General features: G+C 41.2%; 1 protein-coding gene across 1 annotated transcript in view; it reads left to right on the forward strand.

The window, feature by feature from the left end:
• FAF1 (Fas associated factor 1) overlaps positions 1-24,080 on the forward strand; it is a 255,313-nt gene that overhangs the window by 210,005 nt on the left and 21,228 nt on the right. Inside the window, exons 16-18 of the mRNA XM_066625992.1 lie at positions 5,575-5,655; positions 6,281-6,358; positions 12,911-13,126. Of these exons, the coding sequence (XP_066482089.1) occupies positions 5,575-5,655; positions 6,281-6,358; positions 12,911-13,126 (375 nt within the window). The remainder of the gene's footprint in view (positions 1-5,574; positions 5,656-6,280; positions 6,359-12,910; positions 13,127-24,080) is intronic.

Consider the following 24,080-nt stretch of genomic DNA (forward strand, 5'->3'; position numbering starts at 1 on the left):
CAGTGGGAGGAAAAGTACTGAACTCAACCCTCCACTTCCTCCAGAAGGAAGACCAGCACTATTCAAGACCAGGAGAGCCCATCCACAGCCCCTGTTCTTGTATCAATATTTTTCAGTTCTAAGAAATGCAAATGCAGCACATTATTTGCACATACATTTCCCCATGTTTGATTGGGGCCTCTGTTGTAAGTGAAATACTTTTATGTAGAACTTTTAAAATAAAATGTAAGTAAAAAAGATAAAAGTTAATTGCAGCCCAGCTGCATATTAAATCTTGCCAAACCTGCAATCCGGCTGTCAGTTTATTTTCATTTTTCAAAGATTTCACACTGGTTCCACCAAAGCTGCCAATTAAAAATGTTGCTGTGCTGTCATACTGACATCAGATCAATAATATACCAACTTGTGGAGGGGGTGAACATGGCTTCATATAACACTTCTGTACTGGAAAATTTCAACATTCAGCACCAGCTAAGTAGTGGAAAATTTCAACATTCATATTTTATATTCCAGCAACACATTCTTACGGAATGATTCTTACGGAATCAAATAACGGTTATCTCTGCTTGCTTTGGAGAATTATTGTTTTTGGGTTTCAAAGGATGTCTCTTTGGTGTCATGTTAGTGGCATATTTACATTATATATATTTTATATATTCTGCAGCATTTGAATGGGTATGTTGATGTAGAATGGCAATCTCCTTTTTCAAAAGATCTGGAAATTGGCTAACAGCATTTTCTCTTAATGCATATCATTCCACCAGCCCAGTTCATAAATCTATCCCTTCATCTCATTACTACTCACAGTCTTCAAAATTCAATACCAAAAGAGTCACAGATGGGTATCAGTAGTTTTCTAAAAAGGCAGGTGTTGGGATCCATATCTCTATGTGATACACTTTTTCTAGTTTAGAATCCCTGGTCTCTTTTTCCCTCAAAAAAGAGAGAGGTTGGGAGATGGATTATATGGGACAGCACATATACAGAAGCACTCTTCACTACTGTTACTGGACTCTGGCATAGAGATCAGTGGTTGAGGCTGAGCTCTGGAAACTATGCATGGAATGAAGCAATTTTCTCCAGAAGTCACTCAGGCCTTTGACCTCACATACTTAGGAATCAATGTAGCACCCATAAAACCAGTACGACTCGTTAGTGGGTGCTTACATTCCATTTTGAAATAACTAAAGAAGGGTGCAGACAGTAATATTTTAAATAGTGCTCCGATATTTATATGATTCTGTATATTCATCGCATTTTATGCTTTATATTCCTCACATTTTATGCACACAATTTTTTAAAATATACACATTTTATGCTCTAGTATATATATTTTTACAGGAGTATGTCATCTTATAGAAAACTGTTCCACGTTTTAGGATATGTCAGAGAAGTCCTTCTCTAGATAAACATCCGTCCAGAAGTTAAATCATTTGGGACACAATATTGTCAGTTATTACTCTTTTCTATACAAAAATTCTCCAAGTGGTTTACATTTTTTTAAAAGTTAAAAATCATAACAATATGGGATCTATCAACTTGTTCTTCATTGCCTGTGGGGTCAGAATTTCACCATTAAAGTGACTTCAATTATTTTTTCAGTGTAGTACTCTTATGCTGTATTTTCACCCCTCCTGTTTCAAATATACCTGCCTCTTCTGTCCACTTGACTGGCAGGAGCAAGATACCTATTTGGTATTGAATTTGTTAAATATGTTGTCAAGAATGAAATATGTTTGACCTATCCATATGTTCCACAAAGTTCATACCAAACTGTTAAAACTGCCTGTTTTGTTGCTGCTCTTTTATTGCCTACTTTTTTTTTTAATTTCTGTGGGCCCAATCCTATCCAATTTTCCAGTGCTGGTGCAGCTGTGCCAATGGGGTGTACACTGCATCCTGTGGTGGAGAGGCAGTCACAGAGGCCGCCTCAAGATAGGGGAATGTTTGTTCCCTTACCTTGGGGCTGCATTGCGGCCACACCGGTGCTAAAAGTTGGATAGGATTGGGCCCTGTGGCTGTAATCCTATTCACACTTACATGGGAGTAAGCCCCATTGAACATAATGGAACTTACTTCTGAGTAGATATTGGGCTTTAAATGTTTTCTGTTTGATTATAATGTAGGCTGTCTTATGCAGTTTTTAACTGGAAAGGTGGGTTTAAAATTCAAAAATAAATAAATAAATATCTTCCCAAGAAAGTGTGCATAGGATTACAAACTTGATAGAATTGGGTAAAGCCTTCTTGATGCAGAGGAAAAGGAACTGTTACGGCATATCTCAAGCCTATCTTGAGCATATCTCAAGCATATCTCATATCTTGAAGCCATTCAAGCCTATCTGGAAAGAATGATCAGATGGGCAGTGTTGGCCATGAATTTTCAAGACCTGGGTTCATGTCCCATTTACACACAATGTTTTAGGTACCCTTGTGGTCAGTTATAAAATGAACATAATAGTGATCAATCTCAAACAACTGCTATGAGGATGAATGAGGTAAGGACTGAAAAGCATTATGCCCACTGAAATAGACTCAAGTGTATCTGGAGTAGACTCAAGTGTATGAAGTATTTTTTCACAGGATAACACATTTCTGGATGTTCTAACATTCCTGTGGAGAAATACTTTATGCATCAGTATTTCAGGAGTTAGCAGTGAGTTAGTTCTAAACAAACAAAAATAGGAGACTTTACTTTCTCAAGTGGATACATTTTTATGGTGGAAGTCAGAGTCATGACTGGGGTTACCTGATGTGGCCTGTTCCAAGGGCAGATTGTGGGAAGCAAGGAGCTAGTGGATTCAGGTTACCCTTCAATCCAAGTCTGCTGCTGCCGCCACCTCCTTCTACCCTGCTGCAGACGCAAACCATGCTTATCTACTTCCCATTCACTTGAGTGTGAAGTGGATCATCCACCTTTTTACTGTGCTCCTCCTGTGGTTTTCACAAACCCAGAAGTATGGGAGTTCTGGTTTTATTCAATGAAACTACATGAACAAGATCCTTCATTCTCCTGGTCTCCTGAAATTAGAAATCCCGCACTTCTGGGTTTGCAAGAACTGCACAAGGAACACAGTAAGGAGCTTTTTCCCCCCAGTGCACCACAGCAGAAGCACTGGTAGTGGGCAGTGTCCCAGGTCTTGCCACTCCTGGCCAGAGTCATTACTTGAATAAGAATGTGTTATGGGTACCTTGCCACAGCCTGTGTAGATAACCCTGGGGTCCTCCATTGTGGAAGACTGTTTTACATTTAAAACAAAAAATCAACACAATTCCTTTGTCCTCTCACCTTCCACAGATTGGAAGTCATTATTTTAATTATAGAGATTGGAAACTGGAGAGTAGCATACCCCTTAGAATCACTGAAATGTCTTCTGCTTCAGGATAAGGCCAGACTTCACTCAGAAGCACCACTGCAGCAGTACTCATTAAAGAGATGGGAAGAAGGTGGCTGGTAGGGAAATTTGCTTTTGTACCTTGTTGCTAAGACAGGCTGCTGCTCTGCTTAATACAGCAAAAGTAGTCAGAGCAGCTTGCAGAGTTGCATGGTGACCATAAGGTCACTGAGGCTGAAGATGGCTGTTGAGCCATGTCTAACAATCCAGTTATAGGAAGGAGATGAAGGAGGACGAGTAAGTTTTTCTTAGTAGAGGTGTGCCTATGCTGATACTACAAAGGTGAAATACAATGCAGGTGGAAGCACTGCAAAAAAAGACACCTCCCCTGCTGATTCTCCAAGGGGCCAAGATGCCTCTGGATCAGGGCTGTTGCTGATACTATGCAAATATTTATTTTTGCAAGTATGAAAGGGTATCACAGTTTTCTCTCTAATCTTTTCTTACAGGGATAAAGTCCTGTACTGCAAATAGCTTCCTCTGTAATGCAACATAACACTTAATTAGAACATAGTATTTAAGAAAAAAAAACCCAAAAAACCCCTATGCAAATATTTTAGGTAGTTAAATCTCTTACTTAGATAAACAATTTTCCATCATCTAACTGTGAACTTGATTAAAAGGTGTACCTGGGTAGGAAACTGTTCACTTTGTAATGTAGGTTTAGCTGTGGCATTTCACATCTTTGTGCCATAGCAAGGCAGTCATGCATAATACATCTATACATTCCTAACATCCCTTTCATAGTTGGTTCTAAAGACTAGTCCAGGAGAAGGAAAAACAAAACTCGTGCCTGTAACTCTCATCTGAATGTATTTCTGGAAAAATGCAGTGTTATAACTGCCAACATGTGAAAGTACAGTAGAAGTAGATTAAGCCTGCAATCCTAGTCACACTTACTTGGAAGTAGGTTCCTTTGAATTCAGAAGGACTTACTTCTGAGAAGACATGCAAAGAATTGTGCTGTTAGGCTTTTGTCCCGCTCCTGCTATTGATTCTTACAATTCTCTGACTTGAAGAATCCCCATTTCCCAACAAGTACTGAAAATGAAGGTTGGAAATTTAGGACAGGTACTTTAATACAATAATACCTCTGATAAAGCTTCCTCCTTTAGCGCCGGTTCATTATAGCACTCTTCATTCTGTGTTGACTGACAACCAATGTAGCCAATGGGAGCAGTGTATTCAGGATAGAGAAGCACTGATCAGCTCCCATTTCCTTCAATGCACATATATATCCTTTAGCACTGTTTCACACAGTGCTTGGCTTTGGAAGAATGGATCCCCCACATTGTGCTTGCACTTGTTCAGAAATCATTTCTTGACCTATATTGAAAGCAGTTACACTAAATATGGTAAATATGATATTTTGGAATGATCATTTATCAACTAAATGATACAGCTAGCCAGGTGCCTACCCCAAAACATAATCTACAAGTTCTGTCATTAAGGAAATCAGTCTTTCTATCTTGTCTTATCATTAATTATATTACTTGATAGGAAAAACATGTACAAATTGGAAAGATATCTATCTGTTATCTACGTATATGACATATCACCAGAGTATACACGTGTGTGTGTGTGAAATTTTGGCTGCATAACTATAAATATAAGTTTTAGATCACAGAATATATTTTGTTCCAATATCAAATAACTGAAAATTCCTCAAACATCTTCTTTGTATGTCCAGTTCTCAACACAGCGAATGTATTCAACTATATAAGCTGCTTATATATGAGTGGAGGAGGTATGTGCATACTTTCACATTGCAATCCTATGTGTGCATACTCAGGAGTAAGTTCCTCTATATCCAGTGAGGGTTAGTGTTCAGAAAGTATCTATAGGGTTGCACTGTCAGGCAATGTGTTACCCTGGATGTGTCCTAATAAAGTGAGTAAGGCTCAAGTTTCTCAAAGAGCTAGACAAGGCAAGTGTTGTTTATTACTTTTATGGGCTCTTTCATTGGTTTTAATAATTGATAGAACTTTGAAATGCTTTTGCTGCCACAGTGCCTACTGAAAATGTAATTGCTGTGTGGATTCTACAATTTTAGAACTTTGGTTCTTTATCATACAGTAATGGATGTAAAAATCTCCCATCTGAAGCAGTTAATTCTACAATAACATAATTATGAATACTATTCAATTCTTGGCTTTGCTTTTTTTTTTTTTACCTCCCAGGATGAACGTGAAGCCCGAGAAAATGTGAAGAGAGAACAGGATGAAGCTTACCGAATCTCTCTTGAAGCAGATAGAGCAAAGGTGAGGACAGTGCTGGGCTGAAACGTAGCAAGATATGCCATTTAAGAGTTAACTCAGGCCTCCTAATCAAGCCAAAGCAAGAGGACTACATGGAGGCAGCACCCCAGAATTAAAATATGGGCAAGGTAGTTATCTGAATGCTGAAAATGGCTCTTGGGCATGGCTAATTTTATTTCAAAAGTTAATATGCTGCCCTTTAACAAAGTTTTCATGGCAGTTTATAAAAAATAGATAATAAAACAAGTGTTACTTTTTGTTTTATTAACAGAACAGCAGCTCAAAACAAAATAATATAAAAGGCTTGAAGGGACAATATGGGCAATATAAAACTGCAAGCCTCCTTAGGGAAGAAATTCCATTGTTAGGGTGCCCCAACCAAGGAGGCTAATGTATGGCAGTCTACCCCTGAGTTTGAGTGGGAAACATTTTCTTTCCATAGCTCATTTGCTACCACAAAGTTGCTTTGTGGAACCTCCCCAAAAATTCCTTCAGTGACAGTTGTTTTCTGAATCAGTTGAAAACATCCACATTTGTTTTAATAAGATACAAATGATGGCTAAAAACGTAAGACTGTCCCTAAATGATAAATTGTAATGGAAATAACTTCTTTTTACTTGTTCTTTAGAGGGAAGCACAAGAAAGAGAAATTGCAGAGCAATTTCGTTTGGAGCAGATTAGAAAAGAACAGGAAGAAGAACGCGAGGTAAAATAATGACCTTAAACTTCTAAAAGTGTGAAAAAGGAAGAAAAATTGTTGGATTTGAGTCTATTGTAAATTTTTTATATACATTTCTGTCAGCTGCCTTGGGTCTATTTAGTAAAAGATGGAATAGAAATGAATGAATGAATGATGAGGAGAAAGGAGACACAGGCACTCTTGTTAGGAGGGAACATAATGTATAGTCCTCTAACTGTCTTCAAGTTTGACTTCTTATGATAGGGGCTCAGTAAAAACATTCAACAGATGAGTATAAAATTAATCTTGTGTCAAACATTTCAGGTCATGCTTCGTTATCCACTGGGGTTCCATTCTGGAACCTCTAGTATTGGCAACCTTCAGTCTCGAAAGACTATGGTATCGCGCTCTGAAAGGTGGTTCTGGAACAGCGTCTAGTGTGGCTGAAAAGGCCGATTCGGGAGTGACAGTCCCTTCCACACCGGGAGCAAGTGCAGGCTGTCCCTGGACTGTCTCCCTGGCTATGGGCCTTCCTTCTTTGCCTCTTAGCCTCAGTCTGTTGGCCAAGTGTCTCTTCAAACTGGGAAAGGCCATGCTGCACAGCCTGCCTCCAAGCGGGCCGCTCAGAGGCCAGGGTTTCCCACTTGTTGAGGTCCATCCCTAAGGCCTTCAGATCCCTCTTGCAGATGTCCTTGTATCGCAGCTGTGGTCTACCTGTAGGGCGCTTTCCTTGCACCAGTTCTCCATAGAGGAGATCCTTTGGACTCCGGCCATCATCCATTCTCACGACATGACCAAGCCAACGCAGGCGTCTCTGTTTCAGCAGTGAATACATGCTAGGGATTCCAGCACGTTCCAGGACTGTGTTGTTTGGAACTTTGTCCTGCCAGGTGATGCCGAGGATGCGTCGGAGGCAGCGCATGTGGAAAGCGCTCAGTTTCCTCTCCTGTTGTGAGCGAAGAGTCCATGACTCGCTGCAGTACAGAAGTGTACTCAGGACGCAAGCTCTGTAGACCTGGATCTTGGTATGTTCCGTCAGCTTCTTGTTGGACCAGACTCTCTTTGTGAGTCTGGAAAACGTGGTAGCTGCTTTACCGATGCGCTTGTTTAGCTCGGTATCGAGAGAAAGAGTGTCGGAGATCGTTGAGCCAAGGTACACAAAGTCATGGACAACCTCCAGTTCATGCTCAGAGATTGTAATGCAGGGAGGTGAGTCCACATCCTGAACCATGACCTGTGTTTTCTTCAGGCTGATTGTCAGTCCAAAATCTTGGCAGGCCTTGCTAAAACGATCCATGAGCTGCTGGAGATCTTTGGCAGAGTGGGTAGTGACAGCTGCATCGTCGGCAAAGAGGAAGTCACACAGACATTTCAGCTGGACTTTGGATTTTGCTCTCAGTCTGGAGAGGTTGAAGAGCTTTCTGTCTGATCTGGTCCGGAGATAGATGTCTTCTGTTGCAGTTCCAAAGGCCTGCTTCAGCAGGACAGCGAAGAAAATCGCAAACAAGGTTGGTGCAAGAACACAGCCCTGCTTCACTCCGCTTCGGATGTCAAAAGGGTCTGATGTGGAGCCATCGAAGACAACAGTGCCCTTCATGTCCTTGTGTAAAGATCTGATGATGCTGAGGAGCCTGGGTGGACATCCGATCTTGGGGAGAATCTTGAAGAGGCCGTCCCTGCTGACCAGGTCGAAAGCCTTTGTGAGATCAACGAAGGCTATAAAGAGTGGCTGTCATTGTTCCCTGCATTTCTCCTGCAGTTGTCTAAGGGAGAATACCATATCAGTGGTGGACCTGTTGGCTCGGAATCCACACTGCGATTCTGGATAGACGCTCTCTGCAAGTACCCGGAGCCTCTTTAGTGCAACTCGGGCAAACAGCTTTCCTACAACGCTAAGGAGAGAGATGCCGTGGTAGTTGTTGCAGTCACCCCTGTCACCTTTGTTCTTGTACAGCGTGATGATGTTTGCATCCCTCATGTCTTGAGGTACTCCACCTTCTCTCCAGCAGAGACAGAGGATTTCATGCAGCTCATTGACGATGATCTCTTTGCAGCATTTTAGGACTTCAGCAGGGATGCTGTCTTTTCCAGGTGCCTTGCCAAAGGCTAGGGAGTCCAGGGCCACGTGAAGTTCTGCTAGGGTTGGTTCACTGTCAAGCTCTTCCAGCACAGGCAGGCACTCAATGTTGTTCAGCGCTTCTTCGGTGACTACATTTTCTCTGGAATATAGCTCAGAGTAGTGCTGCACCCAGCGTTCCATCTGCTGCGCCCGATCCTGGATGACCTCGCCTGTGGCAGACTTCAGAGGGGCAATTTTCCTCTGTGTTGGACCTAGGGCCTGCTTGATACCGTCATACATCCCCTTGATGTTGCCCGTGTCAGCTGCTGTCTGTATCTCGGAACAGAGCTGGAGCCAGTAGTCGTTAGCACATCTCCTGGCAGTCTGTTGGACTTTGCTGCGAGCAGTTCGGAGGACCTGCAGGTTGCGCTCACTGGGACAGGCCTTGTATGCTGCTTGAGCTCTCCTCTTTTCCTCAATGACTGGTGTCAACTCCTCAGAGTGGGCTTCAAACCAGTCTGCCGTCTTGTTGGTCCTCTTGCCAAATATGGACAGGGCGGTGTTGTAAACGGTATTCTTGAAATGTTCCCATCTGTTGGATGCGTTTGCGTCGGCCGGGCCTGGAAGAGATTCCTCAAGCGCTTGTGAAAATTCCTCCACTTTTCTCTGATCCCGGGTCTTGCTGGTATCAATGCGCGGTCTTCCTTCCTTTTTCGTGTGATACAGTCGCTTTGTTTGCAGTTTCACTCTGCTGCACACCAGGGAGTGGTCAGTGTCGCAGGCAGCACCATGATAACTGCGTGTGATCTTGATGCTGGGAAGGCTGGAGCGTCTGGTGACCTCTACTGGATCAAAAAAAAAATCAGTGAATACCAAATCAGTGGAAAAATAGCTTTCAAGACCCACTTCCAGGTTTCTTGCCCCTCCATTACTCCTAATGGAATAATTTCATTCCATTAGATTTCATTATTCACCTCACGTCGTGGCTGAGGGCCCAATCCTGTATAGTGCACACCAGATTACCGGTGAGGGTATGGGGAGGTGGCATTCCAGGGCAGGGGGAGGCGGGCGGAGGGCGGGGAGGAAGCATGCTGGGGGGATGTAGCGGGGCAGGACAGAGGTGGAATTGGTGAAGCAAAGCTCCACTGGATCCTGAGCCTTAATTTGGGGCCACCGGCCCGACATGGAGGCTTAAAATTCTATATCGACCCTAGGGTCGACATAGAATTGAGTAGCCCCATTGCGGGGCTACTCGGCTTACCCAGGGTAAAGGGACAAAAGTCCCCTTCTCCCAAGGAGCTGCCGGCACTACCTGCTAAGCGTGCAGGATGCAGCAGCAGTCATTTTCTGTGCAGCTGCAGCCCTGGGTGCCTGGAACTTTGAATTGGGCTGTGAATGCAGTAAACTGATGCATTCTGGGATGAGAAGGGAGGAGCAAGAAACCCGAAATTGGTTCTTTAAAGCTATCATTTACCCTCAGAAGCTTGCAACCAGTACAGTTTAACAGTGCGAAGATAGGAAATTGTTCTTTTTTCCTTGTTACAACACATTTAAATGTGGACCCCGGTATCAGTGGTGAGTCAAATCAGTGGATACCAAATCAGAGGATACCAAGGCACCATCTGTAATGAAAATGGAAGTGCCTGAGAATAGCTTTTTAAAAAATCTGCTGCGCACATATAGCTTTTTCTCTTTCTTACTCTCAGATAAATACTGTCTAAATAGGTGCAGTATTCTCTTTGGAAATATTGTGCTCCTTAATCATTCTGCTGATTACAGTGGCCTTTTGGAAACTGTTTTCTTACACAAAGCTGCAGAACCAGTCTTCATTTGAACCTGTAACTGGCCTTTCTCATTTTTAATGCAAATGGCAATAATGAAAACAGAATGTATTTGTATAGCAGTACAAAAGCGTTGTTAAGAATGCTATTTACTAAACACTCCTCATGTTCAGGTGTATAGATGACCTATAGTCCATTGTTTTCTAACTGTGCTTGCTTACATAAGGGACTTTAGGTTCAGTTTGTCTGTTTGAGATCCAGTCATTCTTCTATTCACATAGTGAATATCTCTTTTTAATCAACAAAATGCAGATGCATGAGGAGTTAACTTTGCTCTTCCCATTATTGTTCTTCACTGTACTCTCCTAGTATGGAATATCCACTGTAAATAGCCATTTTGTGTTGAAGCACAAGAGACTGGTTACTTTAGAGAGGGAGGTATTCTTTGTGCAATGAAAACAGCTCTAATGAGCTACTGTTGTTTGTTTTTACTCTGATATAATTGCTTAGGTTCAGTAAATAATGTTGCATCTGTTGTACAACAATGGGAAATGTCAAAACACAAAGATAGAAAGCAGGTGCTTGAGGAAAAAAATTTCAAAAAAGATAATTAAAATACACTTTAAAAAAAACTTTAAAATATGTAAGTCCACTAGACAGTGAAAAGACCAACAGGTAACAAATACATTTTGACATGTACATGTTCTATGATGAATTTCAAAGCCCTCTTTCTAAAAATAAAAGGTAATATGTCAGTATATAATTCACTGATAGGTTTTTTTCTTCTTAAAGTCCTGGTTCTTATATGCCCAAATGTGCTGAGTGGTACTAGTGAATCTGATAACCAGCAGAAACTGAGGATATAATGTGGGATTCTGGCTGGTGGCCTTTACATGGATGTAAACCTTATTGACTTCATTAGAGTTCCCCCCCCCCCCCCATAAACATGCTTGCTTGCTTATTTATTCAAAAAATATCCATCCATCCATCCATCATAAAATTTTGGTCAGGGCAACACAAAAATATACCAGAGACCAGCTAAAACATCAAGAACAATCTAAAACTGTAAAAAAAAAGTCAATAAAACCAATAAAAGCAACAAAATATGGAGCACTGCCTAAAACTTTACAACTTCCTGTATTCAAATGACTTGGTGCACAAATGGCTTGAAGTGCATTAAATGTGGAAACCATTGGATAGTAGTCTTGCATAGTTTTGTTGAAATGAAATTACTTTGAGGAAACATTCTAAATCTAGAAATCAAACTAGAAATCTAAATCAAACTATAGAAGACTTTGTTCAAATCATTTTACTGTTAGTTTCTTCATGGATAATTCAGATGCTGAGACCATTTTCTCTTGTGTTCTCTGGTCAAGAATTTGCATGAGAGAAGGTTACAGGATTTTTAATAAATAAATGAATTTGTGTAAATATTTAATGGTTTTGATTTTTAGGCATTAAAAAGCAATTTGGCACTTGACAATTATTCACTCAATCAAAATTTCCTAAGCCCTTTCTGTCCAACAATTAAATTACCTATCACCACTAAGCAGTAAACTATAGGTTTAATAATGTGTTATAAGAGGGGGATTTATTTTAATTAGTTGTTTTATGGGCTGTTATTAAGAAATGAATAAAGATGGATGTGTCATTGAGATATAAGTCATAGAACTATAGTGTAGAAAATAACATCTTTCTCAGATACGGGAAGACAACCTGGACACTTGGAGATGACTTTTTCTCCCAGGGGTGAAACATCCCCGTGCTCAAAAACTAGAAAATAAAACAACAGTACCTCCCCCCCTCCCCATTCTCTTCCTCTGAGTCAGGTTTGGATGGCATAGGCACTGAGATGGAACTCAGCATGGTTATATCAGAACTAACTTTATGGCAATTCTAGGCCATAGGCAGCCATGGAATAAAAGCCAGATGTTACAAGCCAAACATGATAGGTGCTTTTGTTGCCCTGGCAACTTTCCAGGTCAGGGGGAGCCAATTGCCAGGTTCTGTTTGGAAGTTACTTTGGAGTCTAGGAACCTTTTCTGATTATGGAACAATAAAATCATAGCTTATCTTCAAAGCTTATCTTTGAGGTCCCATGCTATGGGGTGGGACGACAGGGAAACATGGATCCTGCAACCCAAACAGATAGACCTGTATTCAGTCAGGAGTCGACTGGGTTGACTGGCCAAAGGCTCATGCCTGTCAGGGGGCCCAGTTGGACATTCAGGCCCTGAACGCTACCAGTGGCAGCAGTGTGGTACTCAGTGTGCCATCGGGGTGGGCAGAGTGTGCTTCAGGGTGTTTCAGTGCAAGGCTTTAGTCAGAAACCTTAGCAATGGTGCGAAGACTTCCTGTAGTACCACTGTCAGGAGAACTGGAGTGTAGAGCACAGAGGTTTTCCCTCCCATTCTTTTGAGCCCAAATACCTGCAGCGAAATTCCTGATGAGCCTCTGAGCTACAAAGTTATAGATTCAGCCACTATTAGCAAGAGGCTGCTACCCCTTGTCTAACACATGTTAGGCTATTTCACAGAAAGTTCACAAGAAAAGGTCAAAAGTTTTGGAGAGAATGTCTTCCTGGTCACAGCAGCTATTTCAGAGACACTAACTTACCAATAATGAAACAGTACTCTTTGCAAATATGTCATTGTCAGTAATAGAGTTCTGAAATGAAGCAGAAAAGTGTATTAGCTGAAGATGAAACTGAAACTCACTGGCTTTTTCTTCCTTCCTCAGGCTATTCGGCTATCTCTAGAGCAATCTTTGCCTCCAGAGCCAAAAGAGGAAAGCAGTGAATCAGTTAGTAAACTGCGCTTCCGAACACCCAGTGGAGAGTTCTTTGAACGACGTTTCCTGGCCACCAGCAAGCTGCAGGTCGTCTTTGATTTTGTAGCTTCCAAGGGATATCCTTGGGAAGAATTCAAGCTACTAGGGACTTTCCCCAGGAGAGATGTAAGTAAATCAGCTTTCTTTGGTGTACAGTAATACCTCCTGTAATACTGCTTCCTGTAACACTGTTTCGTTCTAGCATTGTCCTGCCCTGACTGTAATTTTTACAGTACTGTAGAAAAGAAAAAGGTTCAAAACTATAATGCAGAAAAGTTCAGCTCCCTGCAGTGTGCTTTCAGCCAATGGAAGTTGCGTTTTCTGATGAATGCTGAGCCAATGAGGGCATTATATTCTGGACCAATTACTTGCTATCAGAAAATGTTAGCAATTTATCCTATATGCCTTCTTCAGCAAGAGGTCTGTAGCTCCCAAGGATGAGTCGCAACCTGGCTCACAGTCATCTTCTGCTGCTACCAGGTAGAAAGAGTGACAGCAGCAGTGGTCAGTTACACAGCAGGCTCCATCTTAATGCACTGGTGAGTACAGTATTGTGGACACATCCACGTTGGAACAAGGTTATTATTACTTCCTATAGTACTGTTTTACACTGCACTCTATTTTCAAGTCACATATTCACAGTGTTATAGGAGGTACTACTGTACTTATTCCATTTGTTTTTCACATCATAGTTGATTCACCCTATGTTTGGGACTTACAAGTAGTCCAAGTCTCCTAGTATATAACAGAGAGAGAGAGAGAGAGAGAGAGAGAGAGAGATTGAGAATCCAGTGGTGTGATGTTCTGCATAATCTTGATACATTACTGCCTCGATTAATGATGGTTGTTCCAGTGTTAAGCAGCCTACACCCTTACTCAGAAGAATCTTCCTCTAGTGTGTAGACATAGAGCGCAATCCTAATGTTGCACTCTATGGGCACAAGTCACAATTGGCATTTGCAGGACTTATTAAGGGATATGGGTAAATACTTTCCCTTTCCCACCCAAGCTTCCTGTTGGCTTCCCCCACTTCCTCATAAGACGCACCACAGCCTGCTCTGTGCAGCTACATTCTGTGGTGGCGGAAAGCATCGGACTGGGCTATCTAATTGCAGTATATTGATTACCCAGCTTCCCAAATGGTTTAATTTAGGAATATAAAAAGAAGTGCCCTGCGATTATCTGGTTAATATCATACTATAATACATATAGATCATCATCATCCCACCATGGAACATTGTCCAGCCATTATACCAGACAAGGAGAAAAAATAAAATATTGCTGTTTTGTTCCTTCTACATTCCCCATTGTTGTCCTTCACCCCACCTAAGAGGCTGTCCAACCTAAGGGCTAGTGGTGTTCCACTTTCTTCAGCAGTTCTCATTTCAGTGTTTAAATGTTCTATTAAGAGTTTTAAGCCTTGCTCCATAGTTTCCTTCAAAGTCCTCCTAAAGTGTATTCCTCAAAGAAGAAGGGTATCCTACTACTGCATAAATGAAACTTCTAAAATGTTGAGGAGTTGATGTTTTACTTATGAGAATCTGTAATCCTGCTGAACAGCTGTCTAATTAAGTATTGAATACCTTTTTTCTGATCTGGTTGATGGTAATCAGTCATAAAGTAGCATGAGGTAGTTGCTTTTAATTACATATTTAAGGACCTTATCCTGCAACACCCTGAGCACTTTCTGTAAGATGCTGAGTCTTTTGATTTTGACAGGCTTTTATATGGAGCTGAGGACACTCCAGGACTAATCTGATAAGATACTAGGTGATTAAGGTGTTGTAAATGTTAACAGTTTTTTAAATGTTATGAAACATCTGTTTGCTATAGAATGCAACTAACTTCCAATCAGTCTTGTAGCTTTACTGTGTGTGTGTTTCTATAATTTACAATTCAATGGGTTGTATCTAGAATTACATGAATGGAAGGTATTTCTATATTTTTAGGCAATTCTAGATTAGGATACAACCCACTGAATTATAAACTATATAAACACACACAGTAATGAAGCAACACAATGTGTGATTTTTGCTGATTTATCCCCTCCCTCTGCAGCCACTATATTGCACCCCAGCTTGCTCCAGAAGATCCCCTCTTGATATATATATATATATAGTCTGGCAGCACAATCATGTGCATGACTACTCAGAAATAAGCCCAACTGAGTTCAAAGGGTCTTGCTCCCAGGTAAGTATGAATAGGATTGCAACATCCTACACACATGTACCTGCGAATAAGTCCCTTTGAATGTAATGGAACTTACTTCTGACCGGACATGCATGGGATTGCACTATAAAGACCCTAAGTAAGACACTGCGTTTTATGGCATAAGTTGGAAGCCAGTTTGTTTCATTACAAAGTTTTAAATCTTCTCTGTTTTGTCATCGACTTAGGCCCATATCCTAACCAACTTTCCAGCACTGGCATAGCAGTGCCAACGGGGTGTGTACTGCATCCTGCAGTTAGTTGACACTCATGGAGGCCTCCTCAAAGTAAGGGAATGTTTGTTCCCTTCCCTCGGAGCTGCATTACCCTTATGATGGTGCTGGAAAGTGGGTTAGGATTGCGCCCTTATTTACATAATATTACTATTTAGAGTTTGCCAGTATCCTTTAAGGAGCCAGAGCCTACATGTTGGCAGTGCTGTTCTTGTGGTTTTTTAATTTAAATACGTTTCAGTGTTAACTACATATGGAAAATGACACCCCATCCCCACCAAGGATGATGGCTTTGAGTACACAAGCCACTGGATCTAGGCATAAATCATCTCACAGAATAAGAATAGACAAGGCATTTAATCAAGGCTTCATCACTGTTTAGAATGTTTTTTTTAACACTTTATCGTAAGTGTTCTGATCATAGTACTATCATTATGACAAATAAAAAGTCACGTGGGGCCCAATTCAGACTTCCTTGCTCCAGCTGTAAGGGCTTCTTTAGGATGGAGGCTCATAGAAACTTGGGAGGGATCAGTGCACCTGATATAAACAGTAACAGGAAGTCAGTGCTGGAGAAAAGACATCTACACTGTTTTCCTGATGTGAACTGAGCCCTGGTTTGGCTGCTGTTTTTCAGCTTAAGGGGAAAAATCTACAATAAATGATGACACATTCAATGTCATGTCTTGTTTGGCCCTAAGAATTGCAGAGTTCAGTTGTACATTGAAAAGTGATTTGAACATAGGTAATTAATACAGGTGTGCGCCACTTAATGATGGAGATATGTTCTCTGATCCCTGTTTTGTGATTAGGTCAACATTCAGCCCAATCTAGTGCCTTTGTTGTGTAAACAAACACTTCCAGTAAGACACTAGCTGGCTGCACAGGCTACTGGAGATAGATTGCATTAAGAGCCTCTTTGCATTAAGACACTCTGCTGCAGGCTATGGGAGTCCTGACTGCCTTATTAGGAGCCTCTTTGTTGTGCTTTGACCACCGCCCTATATGCTGACCATGGTTAAGTGGACTATTGTCAAGCAAGGCACGCCTGTAAATAAAGATATAAAATCTTTATATCTATAAAATCTATAAGAATCTATAAAATCCCAAAAATAAAGATATAATAAAATTGTAATTAGAGAATCTCTCAGCCAGAATGCAAGAGAAATCCTGTATAAGCATTTATGCATGATCTGCACTATTCTCAAAAGAGCAAAAAAAAAAAAGTGTAATAATACAGATGAGACTCTTGTAGACAGTGTAAAGTGTTCATGAAGGAATCCCATTATCCGCTAATTAGGTTTACCCCCATCTAAGCATGTAATCTCTTTCAGCGGAACCAATGTGAAAAAAGCTGTTCAGAGATGGCTACTGTGTTACAGATTTTCCACCTTTTATGAAACAGACTGAAATGAAACCTTTTATCTAAATTCTTGTAGTTAAAATATTCTTCTTGAACATTTCTCTTGTGGTTGCTTAATAATTTCACTCCAACTTGTAACAGAACTTTTAAAAATATGGGCTAGCTAATAAATGTTGTACTTGCTTTTGTTTTTAAAAAAGAAAATCATTCCATTGAATTAAATTCCTATACTGCTGTAGGAGGAATTTTAGCTCTGCGGAAGGGAGAATTCTATAGCAATGAGATAAAGTTGCATGTCCTTTTCTATCTCAGAATAAGCCCCACTTTCTTACGTCCCTATTGTCCTCCAAGTTCGGAGATAATTTTGGGTAAATCAAGGAATTCTCTCCCAACTTGGTTTTTACGTCTGAGCCAGAGAAACATTTGGTGCAAAAGCATTTTGAGCACCCAAAATTTGTTTCAGGACTCAAGCCCAGTGAATCTCACCCACATTTCTGCTTCTCGTGATTGAACACCACTCAGAATGGAGAGAAGGCCGGTTCCCTGAGCAAGTGCTTTGAGTTTGCCAGGTAGTACGTGAACAATTTAACTTACTAAACAGGCGTGTAATGTGCTGACCTATCTATAGTTACGGGGCAAATAGCACAGTAAAGTACTAATGGGAGGTTGTATGCAGTGTGAATTAGAATCAATACATGAAATACCTTTCTGGATGGCAAAACTTTCCCACACAGAACTCCCTCGCCCCCTCGCGCATATCTTTTCCATTCCTTTTTGCCTCTCTTCACTGCCCCTTGTGACAGCTGCTTTCATGAAATTTTTAGATACAAAAATTTTTACATACAGAAGTATTATAAGCTAGTATGATCATTTTACTGCGTCATGTAGTCAGTTGACTACATAGTGACATCACTGAAGGCAAACTGAAATCCTTGAATTGCCCTCACTTTGAATGGAGGGAAGAAGAGGGAAAACACTGAACCACTGACAATGCAACCGTTCTCATCTTCAACTAAGAAGATCCAGGAGCAGTAGCTTCCACTTTTAGTAAGTGCGCACCCAAATTAGCCCAAAGCTCTTGGTCTAGTAAGCAATACATGTGTAGAAGTCTGCTTCTGCTCTGGACCTCCTTAGCTGAATCAGGGCACCTTTCTTATGTTTCATTTTCCAGCTAGTGCAGCAAAACAGGAAGCATTTGTCAAGTGATTCATTTTCCCTTCTGTCTAGAAAATTCTCTGGAAAGAGAATGCACTTTTCTGGAGGCATGAAAATAATTGCAAAAATAATCTCACCATTTCAGTTCAACTCCAGTAATAAGAGTTCCTTCAGGGAACGCTTTCATCCACTTCAGGGGCAGGGCATGCCTCTGTGCCTTATTTGGTAATTGAACTATAGTTTGATATGGTGGTTTACAGGGATCACTTAAACTACAGTTTCTTGCTTCAGATATCAAACAAGGATACAACCCAAACAGATAAACATAAAATCTCCTTCCAGCCTGTGGCCCCCTTCAAATGTGCCAGGGCTCCCCAATGAGAATGGCTGGTTTATTGGATTGCCTGAGCTGGGCCTTAGTGACATTTCTGTTGAATGAGAACTTCTGTACTTTAGCATCTGTAAGCCAGAAAACCATATTCTTGGAGGTGCCATGGAACTCTAAAATCAGTAAGCATCATACATATTCAGCACACCAAGAAGAAACACAGGACTACAGTGACCAGTCTTATTTCAACTGATTGACACTTGCTGAGGTTGTTTTAAATATAATGTACTGTTTTGACAAATGGTTTTCAGTAGCAAAGTATCAGAATAAGACTATCAGGCCAAGTATCCCAAAAAAATCTTGAAATATGTTCACTTCTCCTGTAAATATGAAGTCATTAATTCTTCTTTCTTTATTCCAATCACTTGTGCAGACATCCTTGGCTGACAAAGTCAGTATTATAACCCTATTGTAAATACAAACTTCTACAATAGAGTAAATAGCAAGATTAACCTTTTGTAGAGACTACTTGTAGTTTTCAAAAAAGCAGTGACATTCCAAAGCACTTAAGAACATGCAATGACTAGTTATTGAGACTATATTACTGACTGTGCTGTCCTTCTGCTGTAATTGTAGAAGGGCCCAGCACACCCCATATTTGCATTTATTTGCATAGGTTGCATTTATATATTTAGCAGAGTGCATCTCTGTCATCAGAAGCTCCTTTTGTGACCAGGTGTATTCCACTTGCACAAGGGATTCAGAATCCAATCCCTCCTAGCGCCGCCAGGGAGAGGGATAGGGCAGGTCTTCCAGCCTGACATGGGGACTCTCAACTCTGTGCTGGCTATGCCGGCACAGACTTGAGTAGTCTCATTGTGGGGCCTGCGTCCTTACCCAGGGATAGGGGACGAATATCCCCTTCCCCTGAGGAGACACTGATGGCTGCCTGGCGTACATAGAATGCAGCAGTAGCCATTTCGGCGCAGCTGCTCCTCTGGGCACTGGGCAACTTAGGATTGGGCTGTTATGCATTCATGCAGAATGTTCTTTCAGTTCACATAGAACATTTTTGATGATGGAGCTATCTTGCACTAGAACACCTTTGCAAATGCGCTGACGTCAGTACTCCTAGTATAAGATTACAATATTAACTTCATGTTACAGTACTGTCGTAAGAAAAGGTGTTCATCCCAGTTGTGAGACACAAGGTGGCTACTGTCTCTGATGGCGATTTTATTTAGGCTTGGGAGGCAAACAGGACTGTGATGACTTCCTAACTTCATAAGTCTCCCCCCACTATCCCCCACTATTGCAGTCCTGTATTTGAGTCAAATTTCTGTGTAAACTATGTATATATAGTAAATAACATTGATAATTACTCAATAATACATACACTTATACCTGTTCTCAGACAGAACACAATTATTTGACTGTTGTTGTTGTTGTTATTTCTTAAGTACCTAATAAGCAAGTTGCAGTGCGAAGTATATTGTAAGATTATCAGTAAGAAAACTCTGTCCTCATACTTATAAATAAGAAATAAATTACAACTTCAAGTGAAGTTTTCTGTGTCCAATGGAATCTGCAGGGGGAATAGAGACAAAAATTGCAGGTAGCCATATTGGCCCAAGAGAGAGAAAAAATCTAAAAGAAACAGTGGGTTTCATTCTTTATTATGTCCAACTAAAGGTTGCAGTGTACTGAGTAAGCTTTCATGCTATTTGTGATGTTGACATTGGTATTAATAAAGATATTACCTTTCCGTTTCTTTTGGATGAGAGACTTTACATCCTTTTATGGCCAAGGTGACATGACACCTCAGATGAACGCCACAAGAGAGGTTGTGGCCCAGAGTTTTGTATGGTATTTGAAACACAGTACAAGGTCCTTAACATCACCCAAGAGCACTGGCATGTCTTAACAGTTTGCACCTGCAGGTTTCCTTTGTAATCAGAATTAAATCCTGTATTTTTTTCTCTCTCCTGTCCTGCATTTCCTCTTTAAATGTACACCAATGAAATCCATTTATCTGAGAGTATGTCTTTGAGAGACTGTGTACTGGAGACTTAAGCTCTTTATTTACTGTATCTGGAAACCTTAGTAAGCTAAGACTTCTACAGTATTTCACATTTATTTATTGAGCTGTAGCTTAGGATCAGGTGGCAGCTAAGTCACTTAAGGTTATTCAGATGCATCAAAAATGTTGCTTAATAATTCAAAACCAGTTTGCTCTGTTTAGAGTATTATGGTTTTTAAATCCCTTTAATTAGTCAATTCCAACATCAGTTTGAATAAACAAGGGGAGGAATCCTTTCCCCCCCCCCAAATGGTAGTTTGAATTTATTTTAATGGAAAGAGTACAGTTCACCCTGTCAAGAGAAGGATTTAGATTGGTTTAAGACCAGTTTGTGTCTAGTGATTGCATAACTGTAAAAGACAAGGGAGAGATTAAGAATATTTCTGGCTTCATCCTTCCTCTCTTTTATTGGTTTTAATTTTGATTCAAGGCTGGTGTTGATACCACTATTTTGTAAAGCTTATGAACTTACTAGAGATGGAAGCTTGATCTGCCCAAAAGCAAGAAGATGTGTTGCAAAGTGTATTGTATTTCTGAATACAGAAATGGTATCTTCTAGGGTTAGACAAGAGGTGGCCAACCTTTCAACTTAGGGCTCCTGGATCTTTAACAATTATTCAGAGGAGGGAATTTCATAAAGTGCAGCTTGTCTGTGAGATGACAAGCTGCGCCTGCTGAAATTTCTTCTTCTACACAATTGTTAAAAGTTCAGGAGCCCTAAAGCTGAAAGGTTGGCCACGCCTGGGCTAGATCAAGATCTACATAGAACATAAGAACATAAGAACAGCCCCACTGGATCAGGCCATAGGCCCATCTAGTCCAGCTTCCTGTATCTCACAGCGGCCCCATCAAATGCCCCAGGTTGCACACCTAATAGCAAGAAACCTGCATCCTGGTACCCTCCCTTGCATCTGACATAGCCCATTTATAAAATCAGGAGGTTGCACATACACATCATGGCTTGTAACCTGTAATGGATTTTTCCTCCAGAAACTTGTCCAATCCCCTTTCGAATTCGAATTCGAGAACCTTTATTGGCATTGAAACAGAATTTTTAAACAGGACACATACAACAGGGTTCTGATCACAACATAAAATTCAAGTTGGTGGGACAAATGAGGACATTTTCCTTATAACAGCTAACAAATAGTCAGCAACCAAATCAGTGGAAACCACAGAAGTATCTTTCAGAAGGGAACGCAGGGAGTCATCCGGTGAACAAGAGAGGGCAGACAGAATTGGTTCTAAAAAGGTAACACGAAGTGTTCGGAGAGCCGGGCAATGGCACAGAATATGAGCCACCGTATCGGGTTCCAAGGAACAGAATTTGCAAGTCCTGCAATCAAACGGCACATTATGAAATCTTTTCTCGAGGACTACAGAGGGAAAAATATTAAATCTGGCAAGCATAAAAGCCTGCCTCTTGCTTGGGTTGATAAGTTCCCTAAAATAATTGGCAACACGGCCAGAAGATGGTAATAGACCAAAGTAGAAGGGGGAGCAGATGGAATTGATATTAACTGGGTTTTGACTTCCAAAAGTCTGGTCTTGATGATGGAATAAGCCTGATTGAGACCAGTATCGGTGAGTGATTCTAGGGTAATGTCCAGGGATTGGAGTTTGGCTTCGAAGAGTCTGAACCAAATAGAGATATAGGAATCTTTTAAAAGATCATGAAGAAGGGAATCAGGCTGAGAATTTAAATGAAGGCGCAGCCAATATTTGAAGGCTAAAGACCATGCCATGGTAGAAGGGAGATGGATCCCAAGTTCCAAGACCATGGTCGATAATCTGATCAAATTTGGCACGCCCAAAATACGCCTAAAAAAAGTGGATGCTACCTGATCCAGGTCTTTATTCACGGCCTCAATCCATATGGGAACTCCATACAGAAGTTGGCTAAGGGTTTTTGTGCGAAATATCTGTAGGGCTGCAGGAATATATTGGTTTCCACATTGAAGTGGAAACGAACTACTGCGTTGAGGTGAAGTAATGTTGAGGAAATTTCCTATGGAGAGACCAACTGAGGCAGTGATGGAAAGTAATCCCAAGGTACTTAAAGGATTTAATTTGTTGGAAAGAATCATTACCGAATTTCCATGAGATCAGCACCCAAGACTTGGAGAAGACCAAAATTTTGGTCTTCTCCATGTTGATTACCAGGTCATTTGACAAACAGTATGATTGGAACGCCGTCAATAAATGGCGCAACCCTAGTCTAGAGATGGATAACAAAACAGCATCATCGGCGTAAAGCAAAATAGGGAGGGGGGCACCATTAAGGGTAGGGGCAAATTGATCCCAGTGGGACAACCGGATATGTAAATCGGCCAGGAATAAATTAAATAGGAGGGGAACTAAAATACAACCCTGACGCACCCCTTTGGTAACTAAGATCCTGTCTGAAAGGATCCGGGTCTATTAATTCGGACCCGGCAAAAGTTAGAGGAATGAAGTCGTCGGATTAAGAACAATAATTGGGGGTCAATCCTCCATGAAGCTAGTTTGCTCCATAAGATTTCCCTGTTGATGGAGTCGAAGGCTCCACGTAGGTCAATGAAGGCCACGAGTAGTTTGCCCTTGTGGTGTACTAGATATTTCTCTGCAAGAAAAGATAATAGAAGGGCGCGGTCAAGGGTAGAAGAGCCTGGACGAAAACCTATTTGTTCCCTCCCCGGCAAGGCCATCAGCTGAGCCCAGGTGGTTAGCCTGTTCAGGAGATGTTTAGCGTAGAGTTTCCCCACAGAAGAGAGGAGACTAATTGGCCTGTAATTGCCTGGAGAGGAGGGATCACCTTTTTTGTAGATGGGAACAAGACTCGAAGAAAGCCATGAATCGGAAAGACCCTGATTGATCTATCAGGGTGAAAAGATTCGCTAAAGAATCAGACCACTAACTTGGATCGTGAGTTAGAATTTCACACAATATACCATCTGTTCTGGGGGCTTTGCCAGTCCTCAGGGAATTGATTAACTCAACCACCTCATCCTTAGTAACCGGGGGCCATATAGGGAGATCATGGGGTGTGTGTACAGGAGCTGGGATCAAGCAAGAAGAGGTGAAAATTTTAGAAAAACGAGATACCCAAACAGAGGGAGAAATAGGACATTGTTCGTTTGAAGGAAAGGGTGAATTGGATCGAGAGACCAAATGCCAAAAAGACTTGCTGTTTTTGGATGAGATAGCTTCCAACAGCAAGAGCCATTTTTTTAAGGCAAAATTATGCTTCTTCAATTCTAGAAGTCTTTGACAATACTTTTTAGAGGAAAAATACAAGTCTAAAAAAATCGGGTGAGGGATTGGCACGGGCTAAACGAAAAAGATGTCGAACCCAATGCTTCGCAGACCAACAATCAGAATCAAACCAAGAGGGCAAACCGTGATTGACTGTGGAGGTCTGTATCAAGCTAAGCATCTCGACTAACATATGAGTAATTGTACAACATGTCTGGATTGCAGTGTGGGGGGAATTGGTTGATTCAATAATGTGTCTGAGGTTTTCTGTCCCAGGTTCTCTGGACCAGTGATCTAAAGCCGCCGCAATCTTGGGCGACCACTTTAAGCATAAAACGGGCTGGGGAGGAGGGTCACTATGCGCCCGCATAGAGGAGGGGCACACTAATGACAGTAGTACAGGAAAATGGTTGCTGTCTGTCCAAAGTTCAATTTGGAAATCGAGGGTCATGGGGAGGAGCTCAGGAGAGACTAAAGTG

This window comes from Tiliqua scincoides, chromosome 4 (genome assembly GCF_035046505.1).
Source record: "Tiliqua scincoides isolate rTilSci1 chromosome 4, rTilSci1.hap2, whole genome shotgun sequence".
Classification (NCBI taxonomy): domain Eukaryota; kingdom Metazoa; phylum Chordata; class Lepidosauria; order Squamata; family Scincidae; genus Tiliqua; species Tiliqua scincoides.